Source organism: Bombus flavifrons, chromosome 11 (genome assembly GCF_040668555.2).
Source record: "Bombus flavifrons isolate JBK064 chromosome 11, iyBomFlav1_principal, whole genome shotgun sequence".
Classification (NCBI taxonomy): Eukaryota; Metazoa; Arthropoda; class Insecta; order Hymenoptera; family Apidae; genus Bombus; species Bombus flavifrons.
Window position 1 is genome coordinate 8,647,364 of NC_138452.1, and position 24,491 is coordinate 8,671,854.

The 24,491-nt window shown below is 39.6% G+C and overlaps 1 protein-coding gene across 14 annotated transcripts; it reads right to left on the bottom strand.

Moving 5' to 3' along the window:
* Positions 1 to 1,990: 1,990 nt before the first annotated feature.
* Positions 1,991 to 24,216, bottom strand: LOC138185108 (uncharacterized). 14 transcript variants are annotated; one of them, XM_069123779.1, is made up of 10 exons: positions 23,545 to 24,127; positions 23,243 to 23,302; positions 22,564 to 23,003; positions 20,006 to 20,244; positions 17,863 to 18,840; positions 16,197 to 16,548; positions 13,947 to 14,352; positions 12,517 to 12,788; positions 11,855 to 12,039; positions 1,991 to 3,182 (listed from the first exon to the last, which is right to left on the bottom strand). In XM_069123779.1, the coding sequence occupies exons 3-10, from the start codon at positions 22,663 to 22,665 to the stop codon at positions 3,119 to 3,121; spliced, it is 2,598 nt and encodes an 865-aa protein (XP_068979880.1). In that variant the 5' UTR covers positions 22,666 to 23,003; positions 23,243 to 23,302; positions 23,545 to 24,127; the 3' UTR covers positions 1,991 to 3,118. The 14 variants fall into 14 exon arrangements, with proteins under 14 accessions (XP_068979880.1, XP_068979878.1, XP_068979886.1 ...); XM_069123773.1 differs by lacking the exon at positions 1,991 to 3,182 and adding an exon at positions 9,255 to 9,582 and having other exon boundaries at positions 22,564 to 22,852; XM_069123775.1 differs by lacking the exon at positions 1,991 to 3,182 and adding an exon at positions 9,255 to 9,582 and having other exon boundaries at positions 22,564 to 22,852; positions 24,033 to 24,100.
* Positions 24,217 to 24,491: the final 275 nt, after the last annotated feature.

The window sequence follows — 24,491 nt, forward strand, 5'->3', positions numbered from 1 at the left end:
GTGGTACAAGCGGAAAGGGGGTGATTCTACGTGAAAAAAGAAGTCGAAAATATAGAATAAACTTTTTTTTTTCATTTTTCCATCGAGACAACGATCTACAGTGAGATTTGTTATAACGAGACGCGATAAAGTGCACGCGTACCGAGCGAGAATTCAAAGTCGATTTTCTCGAAAACAAAGCCTCAAACGAAAAATTTTTATTCTACATTTTCGACTTCTTTTTTCGCGTAGAATCACCCCCTTTCCGCTTGTACCACCAGTTACCAACCATCCTGTATACATATTCTACGTATGTACATTCTTCGAACAATGATAATCGCGCCAAATTCGCCCAGATACCCAAAACACGTTTCGACCGTTAATTTCCAACGCACTATATTTCTTCGAACGAGTATACACACACGCGATGGCGTAGAATACGCAGAGTGTTTCGCATGGTCACGCGAACATCTGCGACGGTGGATGCTGCGATCCACGCGTGATCGAGACGCGCGTGAATCCTTTTGCGCCGTCAGTCGTCGGCGAACACGTCGATTCGCCGATAGTTTTCGTTAACATCGTCGTCGACGCGTTATCACTTTGCATGGGGCCGAGTCGCAGCGAGGAATCGATATTGTCACTTCGGTAACGCGCGTTCAACGGTGTACTACGCGCAGACTTTCCCGTAACGGGCGTCGCGTTGGTCGAGAGAAGGCAACGGGGTCAATTCTGCTTGAAAAATCGAACGGAGAACGCTAGAGGAGTGAAATTTCGAAATGGAACAAAGAGCGTCGAAATGGAACTGCGAGATCGACAAGAGAGGAAAAATGCACGGAATGAAATGTCGAAATTCCACGGACAACGTGGAATTTAACGAGTATCGTTTTTCCAGGATCGTTCGGTTCTTCAAACAGAAACGCAGGAAATTTTGCTGGGAATTGATTCGGCACGACGAACGTGAAATAGTAACACGCTGAAACTGATTCCATGGATATTCTAGGAATTTCGTGGTATTCGCGAAACGAAGGTAGACGACGAGGATGGATCTAGAGATTCATCTTTTCTTTTCCTCTTTTTCTTTTTTGGTAGTGTAGAGGATCAGGGAAAATGTCGTCAGCGTACAGTGAAAACTTCAACTTTGAATGTATGTTTTCTTTTGGACGATGATATTTTTTATGATAGACTTCTGTGCGTGTGTATGTGTTTCTTATACTTTATATTTAAATAACAATCGATTCGACCGTTTATTTATCAAATTCGTATTTTCAGAAAGAAGAATTCGGAGCCTTCCGAATTCTTTTCTCAGACACACGTCACCTTCTTCTCGCCTGTTACGGGAAACTCTGTAAACGTTAAGTATCGAACGTAACGTGTATATAAAATGTAGAAGAATCTGTTATATCGAACTTTGTCGCGAGAATCCTTCGTAATTACCTGATCGTCCTTGTAAGAAAAATTCCAGCAATTCGTTCTGCCTTAGACGAACTTTTACGAGCTTTCCTCTAATTTTAATCGTCTGAGAGACAATCGAGTTTCTGCTCTAAATTTCGAGCAAAAGATTAAGCAAAAATATAAATATAATAGAGGTATGAACACGATCTCACGTTTATCCGCAAAATTATCAGAAAATTGATGCAAAAGCAGTCAACACGGCTTGAAGAATCATTTACGCGATATCGATCGAATGCAGAAAGTAGACTGCCGCGTATTGAACGGTCCGAGTTCACAACGTTTTGAGTTTTCCCGTAGAAAACAATTTCATCGATTATCCCGACCAAAATATCTCCTTAATTATCCGCTTATTTACTTATTTTCGTTGACCGTTAAACATCGCGAACTTAAAGTTAAGAAACTAACGATCAAATATGAAATATTCTCCTTTATTTTCCTATATACCGTTTCTGCCGTTTCGTTCGAGCCTAAAAGAAACGTATTCCCTTTATCAATGTGGTATTAACAACAAGTCTACAACTACAATTAAAAAACGCTTCCGACAAATTTCTTTCGCCCCTCTTCAATTAAAATCTTACGATCTCAAAGAGTATTATAAAAATAGTCTCGTATTTGTCTAGCGTACTCGTGCTACGTGTTCTCCTTTGGATACGCGTTTTCCTCTCTTTCCTTTTCAACGTATCGCATACGCTGCAAAGTGTACGTACATTCGTTTAAGAAGAAGAAAAAACGATAAAGCGAAACAGGTAAACACGATCGTAAATGACAATAACGAGTCCTTCATTGCGATTACGACGACGAGAGATTAGCATTACGACGAACCTTGCTAAATCTAAATATTTTCTTAAGAACTTGTTCCTCTCGCTCTATCACTCCCTTTGCTATCAGTTCGAATCGTTCACGAACGGATCGATCGATGCGAAGTATCGCGAGAGATCCATCGATGCGATTATCTTCTTGCGCATCTGTTCGACGATACACGCGGTTTGTAACATACAGGTCCGCGCCATAATTATAATACTGATTCACCGATTTTCAGGCGGAAATCGTTCGCAGAGATCGACAACGAGATATCTAGAACATCTCCTAAGTACACGCGTCGATGAAGATCGTTGCACGCTGGCATTCATCGTTTATTATTATTTTATCTGTCGTTCCCATCGACTCTTCATTTTCGAATTTCAAAGAACGGAAACTCGTCTCGTGTTCATCGTTACACCAACGCGAACGACCATCGATTGTCGATGGAAACACCTTTCTCCGTCTTAAGGTACCGGCGAGGAAACGAGGTCCGTTTGCCGATGCGATCGAACGTACTTCGCACGATCGGAGAAAAGAAGGAATTCGGATGGAATTTCGCACGAATCAGCTTAAAATCGACGAAATACACGATTCGAATTCCGATCGTTGTTTGGAGTTTGCGACGTACGTCGGCCGTATCGACCACCGTCAAACGTCCCTTCGCGAAGCTTTCGAAGCGTCTCCTTTTCACGTGAACTTACCCTTCTCCGCTTTTGTACGTTAAGTGAAGCTTCGTGGATGATCACGGCGGAAAGGAGCGTCACGTACTTGTTGAAACCATCAGAGATCGCGCGTACGTACGTGTTTCATCGTTTTCTTCTTCCATTCACATGGTGTACTGAGACAGCAAAATTCGGGGAGTCGTGAGGCTGGTCGGCGGTTCGGGTCAAGTAGTGCACCAGGCCAGGATCACTTTCTTGAAGGGAACGAAGATCGCGCGGCCAGGATCGCTGCAACACGATTTCGTCGTAGAAAAGGATTTTAGTATATCAGATTTTTTGGTTATTTTCTGTTTCGATGAAAACGCATGGAAATTCTTTTGTTCTTTCCTCGTTGTTGTATCGTTAACACTTTGCGCACTGGAGACGCAAATTCGCGTCTTACGTACATCGTACGGTGTCCTATGAAAGATGCTAACTACCGTTGAATAGAACAGTAGGAAAAAGCAATGAATGCTATAAACAAAATGTTACGAATGTGTTTTTACGTTGCATGCTTGAATAATTGGAAACCATTGCGATTTTGAAGGAATTTAATAAAATGATAAATTTTGCTTAGTAGCTCTGCATCGAGGAAATTGTTTTCAAGCATATCGTGCTAGAGATAACGTCGGTACAAGTATCTTTAAATATGGTAATTGATTTTGAAGAAAATGTTACGCTTGTTAAACGCTGCTGGGAAAGTTCCTTCCGATTTTTAAGGAATTTTGACGACATAAGAAATTATATCGAAACATTTCTCGCCGAGAAATCTGAGAAATTCTGAAAGGATGGAATATTCGAGTCGCGCGAAAGGAGCAGAAAGCTTGTGCAACGAAATCACATCTATGTAATTCAATAAACGTATATCGAATCGAAATGTAAATCGGAACGAACTTTCCCAGCGACCTTTCGAATCTTTTCGATGAATGCGTCAAGTACCTTCGTCGAACCAGTGAGCGAAAAGAAGAAAAAGAAAGACGACAAAGGAACGTAATAATTACAGTGTACTGATAAATACGAAAAACGGATTGCACCGATACGTCAGAAATTGTGTTATTTTCAAAGCTGAAACAGAAGCTGAAACTGAACAGAAGAGAGAAACATGATTATTTTTGATAGTATATTAGGTTGTTGTTCTTCTGCAATAAAATGGATCATACGTAATTCCATAAAATAATACAAAACAAAAAATCTTGCGCATCTATATTTCCTTATAAAACGAAAGAAACTTTTCGGACAATCTATTGGGTTGGCAACTAAGTGATTGCGGATTTTGTCATTAAGTGGTATTGAGAAAATCCGCAATCACTTAGTTGCCAACCCAATAGATCGTCCGGAAAATTTCTTACAAATCTGAAGTTTCAAAAGCGTTTCAGAAGCGCACAAAATTGAAGGTTCTATTATTGGGTTGGCAACTAAGTGATTGCGGATTTTGTCATTAAGTGGTATTGAGAAAATCCGCAATCACTTAGTTGCCAACCCAATAGATCGTCCGGAAAATTTCTTACAAAACTGAAGTTTCAAAAGCGTTTCAGAAGCGCACAAAATTGAAGTTTCTAGTATTGTAGTTTCTAGTATTGTATTCTAGTATCAATACCACCTAATGACAAAATCCGCAATCACAAAATGTGATAGAATTAATCTCTCACGCGACAGAGAGATCGTGGATAATGAAACGTTACAAGTTTATTATCTAAATACGAAAATCCTTAGTTTCTTCAAAGACTCAATCGAAAGTTCTATCCTTCGAGAAATATTTACTCTCGTTAGAGGTACGAAGGAGAAGTTAAGGCTGAGAAACTGAATCGTGGCGTACATGTTGATGATTGTGGATTATTGGAAGGCGTAACAACGGTTAAGAGGGCAAAAGGAAGAAAGGGAATTAACGACCGGTTAAAGATCAATGTTGCTCGGTTCTCGTAGCGAGGTTCGCCCTTCTCGGAAGAATCGGATGAAAACGCCACGTAACACGTGGATCGTAAACCGGTGCCGACTTCACGAACCAATAAGTCATTTGCATTTTCCTTGTACTTCAAACTTTGAGAGCGTGCACTTCGATTTTTATCACTCTATAAATCTGAAGAAACAAGGAGAAGTCACGCAATCGAGGCAGGTTACACTACGTTGTTTTCTACGCGAATTATAGAAAAGTACGTCGCGTTTCACCTTTTCTTCGACAAATTGCAGAAACGTAATTCACTGGGTCGCGTGCTGCAACTGTACATCAGATTATGCGAAAATATCATTTTGGCATTATTCTTCCATTTTAAATTTCCATTAATAAATTTCCTCAGCGAAGGCTGTACGAAGAATTATTTCAGAACTACTACTCCATTTTCCTAAAAAAATGTGTCGAAAACAATAAATCTCCTACGAAAACATCGAAACAGCGAGACACTAAATCTTCCATAGGAATACTATACACAAATTCGTTTAAAGATCGTTCCTCCTTATTTTCCTACGAAGGCATCGAAAACTGAAAACACTAGATTTCCTATGTAAGCGCTAACAGAGTGAAATATTGCCGTAAAAATGTTCCTCCTCGTTTCTACAAAAGCGTGGAAAACTCGGAACGATAAATTTCAAGGAATTCCTCTCTCGAATTGTTCGAATCCTATCAACGGCGCAGAGCTACGAGAGGAATTTCCCTTCGACCGCATTTCCACGATTCGATTTACACGACGAGACTCGAAGCAACGCATAGGTGGTAGGTACGTTCTCGAGATCAAAATCGGAGGAGGTGCGCTTTCAGGGTCGACGATCGTCACGCGACCATCTCGAGCCAAAGTTGTAGCGATTTTCCAAGGCTCCCCGCAGACCGACGTTTCTCACGATAACGTATGTGACAGGCATGGCTATCGACCAACCGCGTAAAGCCAACAACGTTTCATCCGTGTTCTGCCATTCGTTTCACTTTTTCGTCGGCTATCTCTATGTTGCGTTTTATCGTCCTTCTTTTATCGCTAGCTATATACTACCAGCTCAGATATCTTTATCTTTCTGCCAAAATACCTTTTGTTAGATACGATTTATAGACGAACAATGGTGAAATATCTCGTTTTCGCGACTCACGTTCGTTCCCTGCAATTAATATCGCTTGCAAACATTATAATTTAGCATAAGATTTTAGCTATTCGATCGTGACAGCTCTGGACGTATTAATTCATTGGAAACTATGACCTTAGTTGTGAACAGTGAAGACACGCGCTATGAAACTGCATATTAGGATATGCTGTGGCAAGAGGAAGAGGTCTAAGATATCTTCATGTTTGATTTGTTTAAGTTCAAGATGAGATTTACGTCGAGTTTACTTTTGTTTCAGTTGAATTCCAGTTTAGGCAGGTTGCACGGGTAGGAAGATGGGTTTTGTGGTGATAAGAGACAAGTCATCGTAAATGAAAATGGAACCGGAAGCGACCCAGCGCCGCAGGATCGCGGATGAATAAATAATAAATAAACAATAATAAATAAAATGAATAAATAATACAGGTTTTTAGTTTAATTTGCAATCTAACGACAGAGAAATTGTTATACCAGAATCCCGTTTTTATGTAAGGCGTTTTCATCGTTTCTAGAAATATGTCGAGTATTTTATCGTAACTATGATATTATAGTTTATAGCAACCGTGAATGTTCGTGCAATTGTAGCTACTTCATATTTGAAGCTATAAAAATGGACACAACACGTGTGGATATAATGGACGTGTACGCGAGTGAAACAAATGCCTTCTTGAATCTCTTTCCTTAAATCGGAATCAGAAGAAACAAAATGAATATGCATAAATATTCGCAGTTTGATAGTAAGAAACGCAAAACACGACATTGTAAGAAACTGCAACGAATCGGGTTACATCACTGCGACTATCTGTTCGCCGTTAAATAATTACAGGCGAAGAATTTGAAAAAAATAGAAGTTAAATCTGCATATCACGCGAATAATATATAGGAGGAGGAACGAACACGTTGCACGATGTTTTATAACGCTCAAAGTATAATATGTAAGTACCCTGCTAAAACGTAGCTATGAAAGCAACGGTATACCCGTGGGTCTAATTATTTCTTAATCTTTTAGGTGAAATTGCGCGAACTCTTATCTCGACCGGATACATTTAACACAGCCGATCCTAAATTGATACTGCATTATAGTAAAAATTAGGTCAATTAGCCTTGCATCGTAATAATTATTCATTTGGTAACACAGTCTGCCAGCGTATTTTACATTTTCGTTAAGTTATATCGGATGTAACGCACGCAGAAGCAGTCCAGCTATGAGAATTTATAAAAATACCGATCGATCGTATAAAATAGTACATTTCACGTACCCACTCTTTTTATAGTCTCGGAATAAGAACAGGGATAAACGTTTCTCGTATGATACACGAAGCATACGTCGATTAAAATCTCAGATTTCAATGTTTTTCCAATCTGCATATCGATCGAACTTAATTAGAAGCTCAAGTACTTAAGGCGCTTTCGCAAGACGCGAACTTTTATACAAATCCATATTTATACTAATACGATTAGGGAAACGCGACCTGAACAGGAGCTTCTTCCACCCGCCCTAAATACTTTAAATTTATCTACAGGGTAGTTGGTAACTGGTGGTACAAGTGGAAAGGGGATGATTCTACGCGAAAAAAGAAGTCGAAAATATAGAATAAAAATTTTTCCTTTGAGGCTTTGTTTTCGAGAAAATCGACTTTGAATTTTCGTTCGGTACGCGTGCACTTTATCACGTCTCGTTATAACGGATCTCACTGTAGATCGTTGTCACGATGGCAAAATTAAAAAAAAAAAAAAATTCATTCTATATTTTCGACTTCTTTTTTCGCGTAGAATCACCCCCTTTCCGCTTGTACCACCAGTTACCAACCACCCCGTATATTTGTATATCTTTGCGTATCACGTACCTACGTATATCGATCTTACTAATTTCCTAAAATTCTTACTAAATTTCCCACAAATGTGCAAACACGCACAGTCCATTTGTAATGAATAACTCGATATCTTTCCCCATTTTCCCCCACTCCTTCCAATCTTTATCGGGCAATGATTCGCGCGACTCTGGAAATTCTAACGAATGTAAGAAGATTAGAGAAAAGATCTGGTAGGATTCCAAAGTCGTACTATCATCGTCGAAAATACCAAAATACCTCTCTACGTTCAATAAGCATTTCCTCTCGGTCGGATCGATATCGATTAAAACGCATCACAGAGAAGAACTAGCCGTGGAAAGCGTAAAAATAACGTAGCATTTTCGCTAGACGTTTCTAGTTTAAATATAAAGCGTATAGTCGATACAGAGGCGCATATATCGCTGTACGTACATAGAAGCCCGGAACGTGCTGGTCGGATCTCGACGATCTACGGCCACGACACGGCGGAGAGTCTGCATTACTTATTCATTGTGTTGTCGATCGGCGAAACACTTGCAGCAAAAGTGGCATTACGTTTAAACGTCGGTTCACGTGTTCAAACCGGCAAGGCGTAAAACGTTCTCAGTTGGTGAACCAAGAATAGCGATTACCTACCAGTCAGCGATAAATTCCTCAAACATTCAACTTCATGCACCAGGTACAAAGCTGTAGTTCCACGAACTCTTGCCCAATAGTTTGACCAAAAATTTTGCTAAACTTTCGCTACACAGCTTCGCTGTCTGCCTGATAGCGCAAGTCGAATCTACGAATGTAGATCAGACGACTTGAAAGTAAGACGGATTACGCACGTTCGATTGATCAGACTATCGTCGCGTTTCCTTCCAATGATACGTGCGGTTCTATCTACCAGGCAAGTCGGTCTCGTGGTGCAATCGAGTGGCGAAATGATACATTATGCAGTTTCCTTAACACGCTATACACTTTCTTAACTTTTAAACGCCCTGCATTTTTCAAGACGTTACGCTTCTTGTTGCTCGGCTAACTTTTAAAAGCACGAAGGATGCATTCGATGTATCGACGTTCGGGTATCAGTAAGTTTTATGGCGGCCAGTAAACCGTTCGTAGATATTGGAAGATCCGCTGCTTTCGAATATAGTCGACCCAGATTCAGACAAAAGATTAATTGCATTTAAAGGTGAACTTTTTAACCGTCGATTTTAACGCGATTTCAACATCGTGATACATAAGAATCTTCGACTATTATTCTGCCGTGTTGATTCAAATAGGCGTATTTGTTTAAGAGGACAATTTTGAGAAAGAGGATTTTCTAAGAACCAGACGTCGATTTCGCCTACGTCCGAAATAATTCAAACGAAAGCACGCAATTCAATGAAACGATATAAAAGAAAGAATGTTGCGCATCTATTATTTCCTTGTGAAGCGAAAGCGACTATTCGGACAATCCAATATAAACCGTTGTACCTTCAGTTTCAACGCAAATTCCGCTTTCTTATTCGATACGCATGCAGATGAACTATTTCTCTGCCAGCTGGCTGCAATGACTCGAGCATTGCCATTAGCGTTACCATTTCAGCATTTCAGCATTTAGCATTACCATTCTACCCTCTCTCGTCACAATCGTTCGCGATTGTCTATAATTTAGAAGTTGTAAGATTCGAAAGTCTGTGAAAAGTATTCCGTGAGCCGGCAAGTAAGGTATACACCGACAGAATTTAGACGCGCTCGAAGCAACGAGCGAAGCCTTTTCCCTCCTGCAACAAAGGGGGTATTTTATAAAAATGTTAAGCCGACTTGCTAGAGACTCTGCTCGTTATCCGGCGGAAGTGAGCGAATTACCGGTTCTTTTACGCGAACGAACAATGATTATTAAAAATGGCATAGTATTATCGAGCGCGGCGTTCATAGGGCGAGCTTTGCATTCTTCTACGAGAGAGAGAGAGATAGAGAGAGAAAGCAGTAAGTCCACGTTTACGTCACTCTGCACGTGAATACTCGTGCTCTCAGGTGCACATACGCGAAACTCGTACAAACGAGAGAAGCTACGAGCAATGAGAGAGAAAGAGAGAGAGAGAAAGTTTATCGCGAGCGGAATTGCTTTTGTCACGCAGCTCGTTCCACGTTCGGCCTATTATCTCCAACACACGATGCAATTACGAAATTAAATACGTCGCCGGCCGATTCGAGAAAGGCGGCTGCTGCTTGTGGCGCCGATTTAATTAAGGGCTAAACCGAAGAAGTCGTAACGCAGGACCTTGTGTTTCGGCCACGTCGTCGAAAGGGGGGAGCGCCCATTGCCAAGACGCAGCAGGCCGGCCCTCGTAAATACAGGTAAACGAATGTATCACGAAAGCTCGTGCGCGCAGCAAAATGATCACTATTATCCTCTAACTGCAGAAACTCGAGCAATCTACTCGACCATCGAATATACCTGCTTTATACCGCTACTGGAATTCGAGGTTGTTTCGCCAAGTAGATAACGCCTTTTCAAGTATCCTTTGCCTCGATCACTATCTTTTCTCTTGGCTCGGAAGATGTTGGTAAATTACATTGTCGGATAGTTCCAATTCCTTCTTTCGGATATCCAATTCCTTCTTTCAATCTTACACTGCCCTTCTTAGTTAGAGTCTGTTGGGGGTCATTCCGAAGACGAAGGAAACTATAGTTTTTGAAGGGAGAAAACGGAACATCCAAGTTCTTAAAAAGAACGTTCTAAGGATCTGAAATATTTTGCTGTTGTTTCGCAAAAGCGCGCACTGTGTAATACGCGTAACTTTGCTTAACCCCTTAACCTACAACTACGGGCATAGCCCGTAGTAGATGATCGGACCAAACGTAAATATTACGGGCATAACCCGTAGTAGATGATCGGGCCAAACGTAAATATTATGGGCATAACCCGTAGTACGATGATCGGGCCAAATATAATATATAATATAATATACAGGGTGATTGGTAATTGGTGGTACTAGCGGAAAGGAGGTGATTGTACGCGAAGTCGAAAAAAAGTCGCAAAAAAGAAGTCGAAAATATAGAACAAAAATTTAAAAATTTTTAAATTTTAAAAATTAAAAAAATAACGTCAATCGAGACATCTACAGTGAGATCCGTTATAACGAGACGCGATAAAGTGCACGCGTACCGAGCGAAAATTCAAAGTCGATTTTTTCAAAAACAAAGCCTCGAACGAAAAATTTTTATTCTATATTTTCGACTTCTTTTTTCGCCTAGAATCAGTCCCTTTCCGCTTGTACCACCAGTTACCAACCACCCTGCATAATAGCTTGTTTACGTTTTCGGCCCAAAATTCTCGAACGTAAGTCGTAGGTTGTGGGGTTAGAAGATAAGAAACACGAGGAGACGGGGGGATTCGATGTATCTTGAAAAATTCCAAAAATGCTAGGCGGCACATTTCGATTAAGAAGAACTCGACCGAGAAAAATACGTAAGAATGTGAATACATTTTTGTTAACGATAAAGAAGGTAGATAAGGATTAGAGGAAGATATAGAAGGTAATTTCAATCGTATAAAATTCATTTTGTACGACTTTTATCTCTCACTATGGCGTATAAAGCGACTACTGTTTCTCTCAAATAAAAATACATCGTGTTTAGCGTCAATATCGCTTTACTCTCATAATCCGATATCCATGTGACGTTTGCTAAGCGTCTCGTTAACACTATTTTCACTGCGGTAACAATGCAGAGTCGCGATTGTGACGTTGTGTTAATGGGCAACTGCTAACTGCGAAAACGCGACCGACGTTCGTTCGATAAAAGGCCTCGTTATTGTTTCAGCGAAGCAACGAAGCTCGTTTCATAGAACTCTCTGACATAACGCACGAACCGTAATGTGTAACGACATGATCGTCGCAGCTCATGCGAATACGCGATGAACTATCCTCCAAAATGGATACTAACGAAACCTTTAATAGTTGACTAGTTAATTACGCGACGAAAGATAATTTATAATAATTTCCAGCGACAAGAAAATATATCTGATATAACGTACATATGATAACTTACCAATCGAAGAATCTTCTGCCGTGAAAAGTGCCGTCGGAGGAGCCATTCAAATAGGGTAACTCCACACCTACGTGAGTTTCCTCTCGACCTGGCACAGGTCCGACGTATCTCACTCGTCCTTGAAGAACTTTACCCTCCGGCGATATAACCTTCACGAGATGATCCAGCTTGAGATCTCTTGGTATCTGTCGAAATAAACACCGTAGATCGTAAGCCAAGTATCCTTTTTTAGATCAGCAAGTGATCTACCGTAAACCATACGATTTTAATTCCAAGTGGTAACGATTTTAACGGATCGTTAAGATACGCGCGACGTTCAATTAAGTTTCATCTATCATCGACGAGTTTAACACCGATAACCATTCACCGCGATTAAAAAGAGCGAAACTTTCAAGCATCTGACCATCTCTCGTACGTACAGTAATTCATCGATTAAGCGAATTGACAAGCGATTGTACAAGCTGTACGTAATAACTCTGCTTCATAACTTCACGGTTTTACGATTTTACAATTTTACCGACTTATTTTACAATTATAACGGTTTAATCGCGCCAGAGTGTTTTCCACCGTTCCAAATGACACGTTATCGTGCCACGTTCTAATCAATTGTCAGCGAAGGCGGATATATCGAGGCACACGCGAGACACGCTGGTGAAATTCACCTTTGGCAGGTACGGTCTAGCATCCTGCGGGGGATGCCAATCACGGATTAGATCAGGCTCGGAGTATCGCCGCGTACGTCTCCGCCTGGCTGTCTGTCGGTTCCAATAATCGGAACTGACGCCGCTACTGGAGATCGTCAGCATCGAGTCGATGCTGCGTCTTAAATAATCCTCAGCCTCGTCGATCAACGATTCGGTCGAATCGCCGCTGTTATCGCCGGTCACCAAATCCGAGCGCAGATTTGGCAGACTGCCTCGCGTCATCGGGCATTCTGCGAACAAACAGCGCCCTGACAGAAGTCACTTTACTGTTATGATGATACACCGTTTATAACGGGTGTCTGGCCAAACGACGTTACTTTAGTGGATCGTTTGGAAGAACTCGTCATTTATTTATTATTTATCGACGCCATCAGCGAGCATTATCGGACAATACGAATAAGTTTGGGGAAAAAGTGGTGCAACGAAACCTTGGGCGGTGTTTTATTTTTGTCGAGGTCGGCGAGTTCCGCGTTTTTATTATCTTTATCGTTATACGCGCGTCGCAACAGAGTAATTAAACAAGGTTTCGTCAAAGCACAGGTTCAATGGTAAAATAGAAAGAACGCGAGAAGTTGCAGGTTGACTGGGTTTGATCCACTTATAGTTATCGGGGATGGTTTACAGCGAAATGAGCGACACAAAAGAAAGCGAAGGTACGTTTTCAGCTTGTACGAATAAAGGAAGTACGAGTTGAAACTTTACTGATTATCAACTAAGTAAACGTATTTGCTTTGCGGGAAAATTTGTCCGCAAGTTCTAGTACTTTGTGTCTACTCTACGAAAACATAGGAAAGAATATGTTTGTATAGTTTCTATGGTTAATAATTGGCAAGAACAAATCTGTCTCAAGGTCTAAAAGAATTCGATCCCGAAAGAATTAAGAAATCTCATTCCTGAAACAATATACAAAAAACTAGCTGCCTTTGGAATTTTCAAATATTCGACATATTAATCAGAGAGTTTGCGAAAAGCGCCTTTTATGGACTGTTTTATTTGGCAGGAACGAAAGGTTGCGAAAATAGGTGCAAAATATTGAAACGATATTAAAATACACCCACGTAATGTAGATCAATTACGATCGAGTGACTCGTCTTATAACGTTGCACGGAAACACGAACCTGCGATACGGTTGCAGCCGATTGTAAGGTTTCTGAACGCGATAGAAGGTTAATTTGAAGTGGCTGAGCCTGAGATTCAATTAACCGCAACTGGCTTCTGCGAGTAAATAGTAAACTACATGCCCATTTACGACAGTTTATCTCGATTGAAATTAACTCTACAGGCGTCGTTTCAAATTACACACGCACAATTAAGATGTATCGTAACAAGTAGACAAACTGTAAACTATGATTTTAAAATAAAAGGGTTAGTGTGACAGAAAGACAAACCTTGGAAAGTGACCTTCGATCGCGTCCTCTTTGGAACGCTCTTAGAAGCTTTCGAGGACGTCGCAGGAGGGTGCACGTGTGTAGGCGAAGAGGGCATAGAGGACCAGGTTGGTCTGGGAGTAGAAGTGGCCGCCGGAACTCTCCAGGTATCGAAGGACGTCGCGGTTGCTCTCCACGAGTGTCTTCGAGACGGGCCACCGACAACCTCCAATCCAGGCGACGGGATCGAAGACAAAGAGCCACGATATCGAGAGGAGTAAAAGTCGGTGGAGAGGCGGCAGTCGCACGGACTCGGAAGTCCTGTGCTGGGGTTGCAACGAGGCCAAAATCCTGCAGGAGAGCCGAGCGATTCGCGGCGATGCACGTCCGGTGTTCGAAGGCCACAGCCGCGAGAACTGAAACAAGTCTGAACAAAAGGAACGATATGAGTCATTGTTGATCATTCCGTAACAGTAAAACCGATTGATTATCCGGTCGATCTACCGAAATGTGTTCGAGTAGAACGAGTCAGTTTTTAGAATAACGCACGGAATCGGAAATACAAAATTACAAAATAATAGAAAAGTAATTGTATACGCTAATCCTTTTTTATTTCGTATTTGCCACATTTATTAGACTACGAATGCAAGAATAAGCTCCAGCGTTGTTTAATTTTCATAAGCAGCCGATTTTCCGTGTTTTAAATTACCGTTCAAGGACGAAATGGAAGTAAAACGACAGAAGAGCAATTCTAAAAGAGATAAGCGATTCGTTATTCGCATTTCAGTGAGATATTTAAGATCGTAGGTTCCCTTGCACCGCACCGCAGCGGAAAGGAGTACAATCGAATAATACAGCAACAGTAAACATTCAGAACCTACAGTATCGGAATAAAACAAAACGAGGCAAGCAATTAGTCATCCAAGTTGACGGAGAGGCGGAATTGAAACGAACGTCAAAGTGAATCGCATTAGCTTTATTCGTTCGACCTTCTCCCACGCGCGAATCATTTCTGTATATATATACAGAATATATATACACATAGATAAAACGGTGTTACGCCATTTTAAGAATAGTCTACTTTACTGCTTCCATTCATCACCTACGATATTGAATTTCTATGCGCATGGATAAAGATAGTTTTAATTATTATTATTTCGTGTAATATAATCGTTTTCCACAGAGCTGTCCTTTACCAAGAACGCCTTACTCTAACGTTGTTACTTGGATTCTTCGAAGTGAATATGCAGTAATTCCATTTTAGAGGTGATTTCAAACACGTAGGATGCTTGGAATCGGACCTACTTATCGAGATAGTAGAGAATGTTACTTATTACGTTATTACGATAAATAAAAAAATATTAGACACCAACAAAATATATTTTTATTGTTCATTATCAACTAAGTATACAGAATATTCATTGGCATCTGAAATATAACGTAACGTTAAACAAATATAACAAAGTACATCTCTATAAAATATAATGGTTATCGAATAAGCGTTTAAACAACACACATACAAAATTGTATAAGTATATTATTATCAACGTGCAAAAATAATGTTTATTACAAAAACAATGCTGACGATTAAGACCTAAATACGACAGAAAGACTGCTCAAACATTCCATCGCAGCATCGTACGTAAATATTGGGAACGAAGACAAAGAGCAGAAAGTTGGGATATTACGACCGATAATTATTCGTATTCTGATCTGGGGCTCATAAAAATTGAGATCCTGATTACACTCTATTGACGCTAGAATGACGCGATTCGCACTCGCTGCCCTTCCACTTCTCTATCACGTGTACAATCCTACGAGTCCTCTAATGATTCAGAAATGTTTCTACTACTTGATAAACAAATCTAGTTTGTATCACAAATGTTCGCTATAATAAGTTCAGCTTACACTGCAGCAACAGGTCTGGTTTCGATTCTTAAACGATTAACTCCATAAATGTGCATCATTCCTTCTCACACGAGCGCAAACCAATGTTACGCGATGTTTCTCTCGCTTTTTCTCTCAAATTGTCGAAACTTCAAAAATGTCAAACACCACATTGCACAAAAACCAATGATTCGTACATAAAATCCATGCTGCAGTCGCAACATACTATCACCCAACATCAACATACTGCAAACTATAAACTCCTAACATAATGTATTTATCGTACTTTCCAAATGAAAAACTACAAGATTTGTCCTTTGACACAGAAGTATCGAATCTTTATCTTACGGATTATGAAGATTCTGATCCGAATTCGGATCCTACCTGTGCGTGTGGGTCGTGGCAGAGATGATCGGCGCTTCTGGACAACTCTGGCACCATGCTAGTGAAGCTGATGTCCGATAGCATTACTCTTCTAGCTTCCCGGGTTTTGTCGGACAATCGAAGTCTTCCAGGCACCCCGGTAGGCAGAGCGAACTTGCTGGGCAACGTGGTGAACGTATGAGCCACTTTGTGCGCGAGATAACTCTCGGAACGCCAGTGGGCTGGAAGCGCAGAAATGTCAGTTTGGGCACCAGATTCTCGTCTTGCTCCGCTGATTCTGTCCATCACCGGTCTCAATGGTGCCGCGCTCTTTCGTCGACTACCCGCTAAAGCTTCACGATGAATGATCGGTCTGAAAAAAGGTATAAAACTATACCGTAAATTGTTTAACGTACTTGGCATTTTGGCCATTCCTCCACTCTTCCAAGAATCGCACAATTGCGATAGCACGCTTCTCAGTTAAAACGTTGCATCGAACATACTTTATTATTTATTAAATATTTCAAATTCCTCGTGCCTTCTTATTTTACATTTTAAGGGAAGTTGTACGTACTGTTAAGAAGTAACATTATTATCGTTGCAAAATTTATAAATTTATAATATATCGATGACTTTTTCTAGAAATCGTGTAAGTATAGACGATGAAATTAACATGTCGAAGCGTCTTCTGTTAAGGCGATTACAAGATGTTGAGCGTTAAATTTGCTGTGACAAAATTTCATATTAAATTACGTGCAATTTCGAACTATTAGTAGCTCGTCGTTGACACCCGAATACTATTACAGCCTAGACCATCGACTGTGGCTTCTGATCTAATTTTCAGCCAATAATTGTATCAGAATCAGAGCCAATTTCTGATACAACACATACCTCGCTCTATTCTGACACAACAAACTGAAATCACCAAACTAGCAAGCAAATCAATCGAGAGAGAATCGTCGATGATATTTCATTAACGATATGTGAAATGAATGATACAAGTAGAAATAAAGAATTTCTTTGTCGCGCTAACGAAACAATTTCGGATACAAACAACGGTGATGTAAAAGTAAAGCAAATGACAAGCCAACGGATGTGTTTAATAAGTTATTGATAATAATAACCGACGACGTAATTAAATCGCATAAATACGCGTGTGCGCTAACGAACAGGAAACACGTTTAAAGTGTCGTTCCGTATATGCGTACGCATCATTCGTTAGGAAGCTTCGCATGTGGTAAATTGCCGTAGGCGAAAAAAAAGCAGTTGGAAGTAAGTGAAAACGTTTTATGGCTGTTAAATACCAAGCAGCTAATTGAAGTACTTTCAACGAATACATGCATACATATATTAGCGTGAGAGTCTTTCATCAAGTACAGACTGAAGAGCCCTACGAGATGTTGAATATAATGTCGGTACACCTATTCAAGCGAAAAAATCGGCTTCTCTTTCCTTTCCTTCGTTCATCAATGATTAACAATAATATCCACGATATTTAGTATATTTTTCAACGAAACCAATAGGTATTCGATAAAAACAACAGGTAATTTAAATAATGATTTACGCTCCAACTATTACGACATTTTTCAAGACGTTCGACGGAGGCCTGGAGTTCCTGTAACGCGAGTGCCGAAAAAATAAAATCGATAGGCTATCGTGCAACGCTAAAAAAGAAGCTGCTAGTTACCTGTATGCAGTAGGTGGCGCGGCTAAAGTGTTCCTTCTGACCGCTTGTCTAGTAGCATGCTCAGGTTCTTCGACAACTCCACACTTGCTGATATCTGTTTCGACCAGCACCGAGCACTGAGACCATATTTTGTTCAACCTGGTGCTAGAACTTTCGTCGAACCTATCCACGCTTTCCTCGCGATCGATGCTCGAGCTTTGCGAAGAAACCGCTTCCTCGACGGAGCTGGTCTTCTCACCATTGCACACCAAGGGCTCGCCCTCTGCTGATTTTGCGTACTTCAACAACGCCGGTTGACCAGTAGGCGCAGACTGTGGCCAAGTTTCGGTCTCCGTTATGGAGACGAGATCTTCCTGAAGACCAAGATCGCGACAAGTTTCGTCCGTGGTGAATATCAGCTCGATATCGTCCAACTCCTCGGACTCGTTCTCGGATTGATCGTTCGGCTTCGGCTGGTCGGCCAATTGATTCTGGCGTTGATGTTGCTGCAACACTTGCGTGTCCGGATTATCGCTGAACACCGAATTGTCTCCGTCGGAAACAGATTTCAAGCTCAGATCCTCGAGATCCTTCTCTGGCACCTCCAAGTGATCGATCTGCGCCGCGTTCCCATCCTCCGCCTCGACGTCCTTGGATCGTCTATTCGTCAAGGCGGAAGCCAGGTCGTTCGAAGTCCCACTCTTCACCGTATCGTCCAAACTGACACCAGATATTCCAGCCTGAGATTTAACAACAGTCGCGTCTCTCGACATCGTACACTTCGACGTCTGATTCCTGGATTCCGATTTGGACGAGGATTCTACATGACTGTTAGGCACTTTCTCGACTGTACGAAACTGCAGATCGGGAATCTCGCCGTTACCACTGGTGTTGCTATCGGTACGAGGCTCGATGACCGGCTTAGGTGCCTCTGCCATGTCCTCCGTGTCGACTTTGTCCCTGGACGCGTCCATGAGTACGCCTGCTTGCTCTGACAGACTGACACCGTTTACAGGGTAAGAATGACAGCGAGAAACCAGCCGCGTATGCACGCTACACGTGGTTATTAATAGGTGCATCGAGAATGGAACGCGTTCCTTTTAATTAACACTAACGCTACGAAGAAGCTTCATTTAGCGATTCACGCTTCTGACTAGCGAATTACGCGAATATCTTCCGCTATTATCCTGAATATTTAGATCGTTAATCTACATAATAACATTAACTTTGCTTTGAGCTAGATGGATTATACTATTTTAGACAGAAATAAAATGACCTTATCGTGGAAATGGTAAGTAGACTTGAAATGTACGAATAATAAGAAAAAGAAACATATATTTAACGACGAAAGAGCAGCAACAACTGTCGAAACTCTTGCACGACTCTTTTAACTGATCAAAGATTTACATAGAAATCTCTTGCTTATCGGTCATACTGCACTTTTAAAGATCTCACACGCATGGCACACAATTTTGCAAATGTGCAATATAATCTCCACGTACTACCATTCGTGTCAAATCTCTACGTGCATTCTCAGAATCGCTTTTCATTCGTTATCGATACATTAGCATAAACAGTAAACATTTACAATTTAATGCTCAATCGCGCATTATCCACGTGAATTTTTTGCTGAAATACAGTGAAATAAACGATGAATAAATAAATGGAAAACACTTTTCTAGTAACTTCTATACGTTAACACGTTGACAGCCACTACGTTGTTGCTTTTTTTCCTTTTTTTTTTTACTCCATTTACTACGATTAAAATAAATCACGTCACATCGACTGAGAAATTTTTAATACAAATGACTAGATAAAATGGTAGAACGGAAAGTGTGCTATTCGACGATTATCAATTTTCATCGGAACGTAATATTTTGCATAAATCAAGTGCCTGAAACTTTTCCGCCTATCATGGTCTACCGAGCAAACAAAGCGCGTAAAATTCGTGCGGCAGTCAACGTTTTCACGTCATTGCAATTCGTTTCTCTGCGTTAATGTTATTCGTAAATAAAAGCAATAAAACGAGTCTCGCTGGTCTGGGCTAGATGATCACGATGATCGTGAAACGCGAAAGTAGAACAAGATGATCGCGCGTGACAAAGAGAAACGAAATCCACGGACGATCTCTTAATTGCTCACAGAGACGCATTTCAAGACTCACTCTTTGACGTCTTCTACTGCGAGTGAAAAAAGACGGGCCTGGGGCGGCGGGCTTGTGGCAGCATCACTAGAAAACTCACTATTCCTGCTTAGAATCTTTCGCCTAAGGACGTGATTCTCAAGAGCGAGCCTCTCGACGACGTCAACGTAGCTCTCGCCAGAAAAATCACCAACGCTCTGCTTAAGACGGCGAAGCTCTTCCCGCGAAGAATCCAGCGCGGAGCGCAGCGATATCACAGTCTGAAAGGATGCATATCGAAAAATCACTTTTATCCATCAAGCATATAACACTTCTTTCTGAAAAGAATTTTTAAAACGATTCTTCGCACTCAAAACACAAATGATAAGTAGAGAGCGGATTTTTGTGCGCTTATAGAAAACTCGGAAGAACGCGCATAATATGGAAAGTTATACGAAATATCCGTAAGTATAGCGCTCTTCGTAATATTCGCTAGGTAAAACAATTTCCTACCGAAGCTCTGCTTTTTTAAATTATACTCTGAAAAATTAAATTATACGAATTTGCTTAAAAATCCGCAGTCTAACGACAAGGAGGATAAAGTTTAAGGAGATTCGAATGCAAGATTAACTCTGGTACGATCCCCGAATTTTCTATGTCTCAGTTATCGGTTATTTTCTTCTAATTTAGAAACTTTCCTAACGATAAAAGGATAAAAGATTCTCGATCGAAAGAACGAAGGGACAAATGTGATTTTATTGTGGCCTAAGTATTGTGCGTAAGAACGTATAACCCTACGAATATGACAAGAAATTTCTAATTTGCTCCTTTCCAATTTCTAAACAGTGTATGAAACAAAATTAACCTTGCCTAATTATAACATCGTTTTCTTAACAAACACTCTGCGTCTATCATTACCGTGAACGATAACAGTAGGTTTCAGTTGGAACGTTCGCAAAATAGCTGCGATTATTATGGGTCACCGTTGAACCAAGGCGCTATCGGGAATTATTGTAATTGAGACGATGGATGAATGTTTGAAGAGAATTGCACACATGATCAACTTTATTACCCTTTCGATTTCATTCGCCGTGTACATTTAATGATTAGGTCTTGGTATATTCTTAAAAAAAATATTCACATCATACACTATTATTGTATACTATCGAGAGTTGCCTATTGAAATTACAGAGTGATCGATGATTTTCTTTTTTTTTTTTTTTTTAATTTATCGAGCAGTTGCGCGATTAAATTATCCGAGAGTTCTGATTAGTCGTGTTCGAGATGGAAATTCAGAAAATGATTAGAACATGGGAAATCCGCGTGATAAATCTGTGAATCGGCAATAATACCTATGATTACAAAGTTAATAACGCTGTTCCGAGACGAATCGCGTACTTTCTAAGACGAATGAAATCTCGAAAGACGAAATGGATCTACTATCTCGATGGAATAAAAATCTTGGCGAAAGCTTGAATCTATACTAAAATGCTTGAATGGACGTAAATTTCGTTGGTTTGAATAGGTGGTCGTTTTATTAAGTAGTTTAATGTAATTTAGCTTAAGATAGCTTAATAATTGAGCGCTAGCAATGCACGGTAGGAAGTGCGGTTTGATTTTCCGCTGGAACGAAGATTAGAAATAAGACGATTCACGTTTCCATATTACGCTGAATAAAAATCTCAAGGTATGGATTTAAATACGCGAATAAAAATATCAGTTTTACAAATAATTGCGATAATTAGAAAATAGTTAGAATGCAAATAATAATTTCATTAGAATCAAAATATTTATTATAATATCCTGATAATATGTATAATATGTTTATTAACATATGCCCCTTAATCTGATGTACCATGAATCGTACACAGAAGAAACATATCATACACTAAGGTCAAGGGATCACAGAGGTAAAAAGATCGAAAGAGAGTGAACAGCATCGGTGTATATGAAATCGATGGCTCAGGTAAGGGTGTATACAGTGATCTGATGCCCTTTTAGCAAGCATCGTGTCATCTAACCAATCACACACATACACGCGCATTAATAATAAGTCAGGCATACTGACACACGTAGGTATAACAAAGGAGAAATTTCTTCAAAATTAAACTTATTCTTTAACAGACGAACAACTAGTAACAAACAGGTAGTAACTTGACAAAAACTGGCTTTTTGTATCTACCTACATATGTTGGTACGTAATATTTTATAAAGTTCCAAACAAAAGTTCAAAGCAAGTACATAAATTATACTCTATACCTTTTTGTTTAAATATATACACCTTACTATATAAAAGAGAAATAGAACAGCATATCAAACTTTAACAGAAATATTTTTTTAATTTTACGAATTTGAAATCTATTTTCTAAATATAACACACACACACACACATACGTATACATATATATATGTATATATATATGTATAATAACGAGTTTGAAATTTGTATTATTTAATTAAAATTTTTTTTACAAGATTATTTTATGCCAAGATAGGAAAGAATAAAATAAACGGGATGAACACAAGTTCAATTATTGTGATTAATTGTAACAAAGTTAATCGTGGTGCATTAATTAAATTTGTGATTCAAACATTCAAACCTGATGCAAGGCCCTGACAACGTCTAGTCCGGGGATTCCCGGGGATGGCAGGGTAAGCTGCAGCCCCTGATGGTGAGACTGCCGACCAGCTTCAGCTTCCATGCCTCCTCCTCCCCACCCGATATTTCTAACGAGATCTTGCCACCGCCACAGGTCATTCCGAAACCGTCTTTCTCTTTGTTCGTTTCACCACGTTTTTACAATTTCACCGATTCGAATCGATCGCGTTGTTTCCGTTACCACATACACCCGGGACCACTGATCGATTCCCCCTCACTGGACCTCGAATCTTTAATGAAATACCGAACAGATCAATCGCTAAACCAGTCACCAACGATAATCCTAATTCGCGAAAATAATCGTCAATTTCTATTTTCCTATTTCACGAGAGGGGCGTGAAATCGGATGCAAAAACACCATGGACACCCTTAATGGCAACGCTATAAATAGAGCCGAAAATGTCAGGGATAGTTAATACACTACGCTATCCATTTTACGTTCGAAATTACAAAATTAGGATTGAACAAGCGATTTTAGTTTTTCCTTATAATGTCATGTTTAGTCACGGATGAAAAACGATTTAAGAAATTTTCTCGATAATGCTGTTTATGAATAAAGAAAACAATCGGAAATAACTGCATACAAGTGAAACACCATATATCGTTGTTCGAAATATTACCTTTTACGTTAAACGTAGGTTTCACCCTGTCGTGAATTTTCTGCGCGCTATGTTTGATTTCTAAGTGATTGCAAACGAGTGTTATTCGTCAAGCAAAATGTGTATAATATATTTTTATTGTAATTTTGAATGACTGTATAAATAAATTTGATATATAGTATATCTTTAATATACTGTGTAAAATAAAAATTATTAAAAACGATAGAAGTAGAAAATTGAAACATCAATATTCAAGGAAAGAAGCTGCGCTTAAGATACAAGCAAGCTTTTATAATTTTTCGTAAGATTAAATTGCAACTTACTTTTTACACGGATTTATCAATATACATCAAGACTATTGAAAAAAATTGATTATCAATAAAAAAAATTAATATTTTCTTTTTAGAAAGTGACGCCGTAGTAACTGCGCGTAATACCATACGGATTGATTCACTTTTACGCACGCACTTTATCGTTCACTGTCGAGAACGTACTACTGAGAACAACGTTTACGACGGTGCTTGAACAGAGTTTTCCAATAAGCAGTCATTGTTAGAACTACTAAAAGATACTAATCAATATGGAACAGCTCGAAGGGTTTATAGGTACCACTTTAATCGTAATCGCTAAGCGCTTCAAATCTATTAGCCCAACGTAATTATATTCCTCAAACACCGATTATCATTTAATTCAGAGTTTCCTTCTTATGTATACACAATTCACCAATATCGTTTAATTAAAGTTTTTATATCAATGAAAAAAAAGGGAAAGTCCACTTGTATATCTCGATCTTAATAATATATAAAATTACATTTTTCGTGAGTACGACGCGGTAGCGTAATTTTCATACGAATGTCAACAATATAGTTCGAGCTGTCACTTGGCCTTTAATGCAGACGACGAAATAGAAATACATACCCAATTACAACAGGCTTGCCAACGTTGTATGATGCTACTCACGACAAGGAGCATTTTCACTAGGAGATGAATGGCAAATATCGCAAAACTTAATAATTCCCTTTTATCGCTACACATTGGCGCGGATACAAGTATAATTTAAGCTGAAATTAAAATATTTTTGTCATTATACATTTTTATAAAGCACCCTTGTATTCATTATACAGTAAAGAAGTATAGTGAAACAGTAAAATTTTCATCAGCAAAATGAATTAAATCTGATTCATATTAAAAATTATTATTTTATTTTTTCGAACAATAGAATGCAATTAAAACAATGTAAAACAATTTAATTCTCTCGTACAATAAATTA

Bases quoted from the DNA above. Each gene is read 5' to 3' on its own strand.
- LOC138185108 (XM_069123776.1), bottom strand. From the start codon at position 22,665: ATGGAAGCTGAAGCTGGTCGGCAGTCTCACCATCAGGGGCTGCAGCTT. The intron at 12,789-13,946 runs GTTTGTCTTTCT...GTTTGTTCGCAG, and splicing joins ATCGAAGGTCACTTTCCAAG to AATGCCCGATGACGCGAGGC. The intron at 12,040-12,516 runs GTGAATTTCACC...TTATTTCGACAG, and splicing joins CTAGACCGTACCTGCCAAAG to ATACCAAGAGATCTCAAGCT.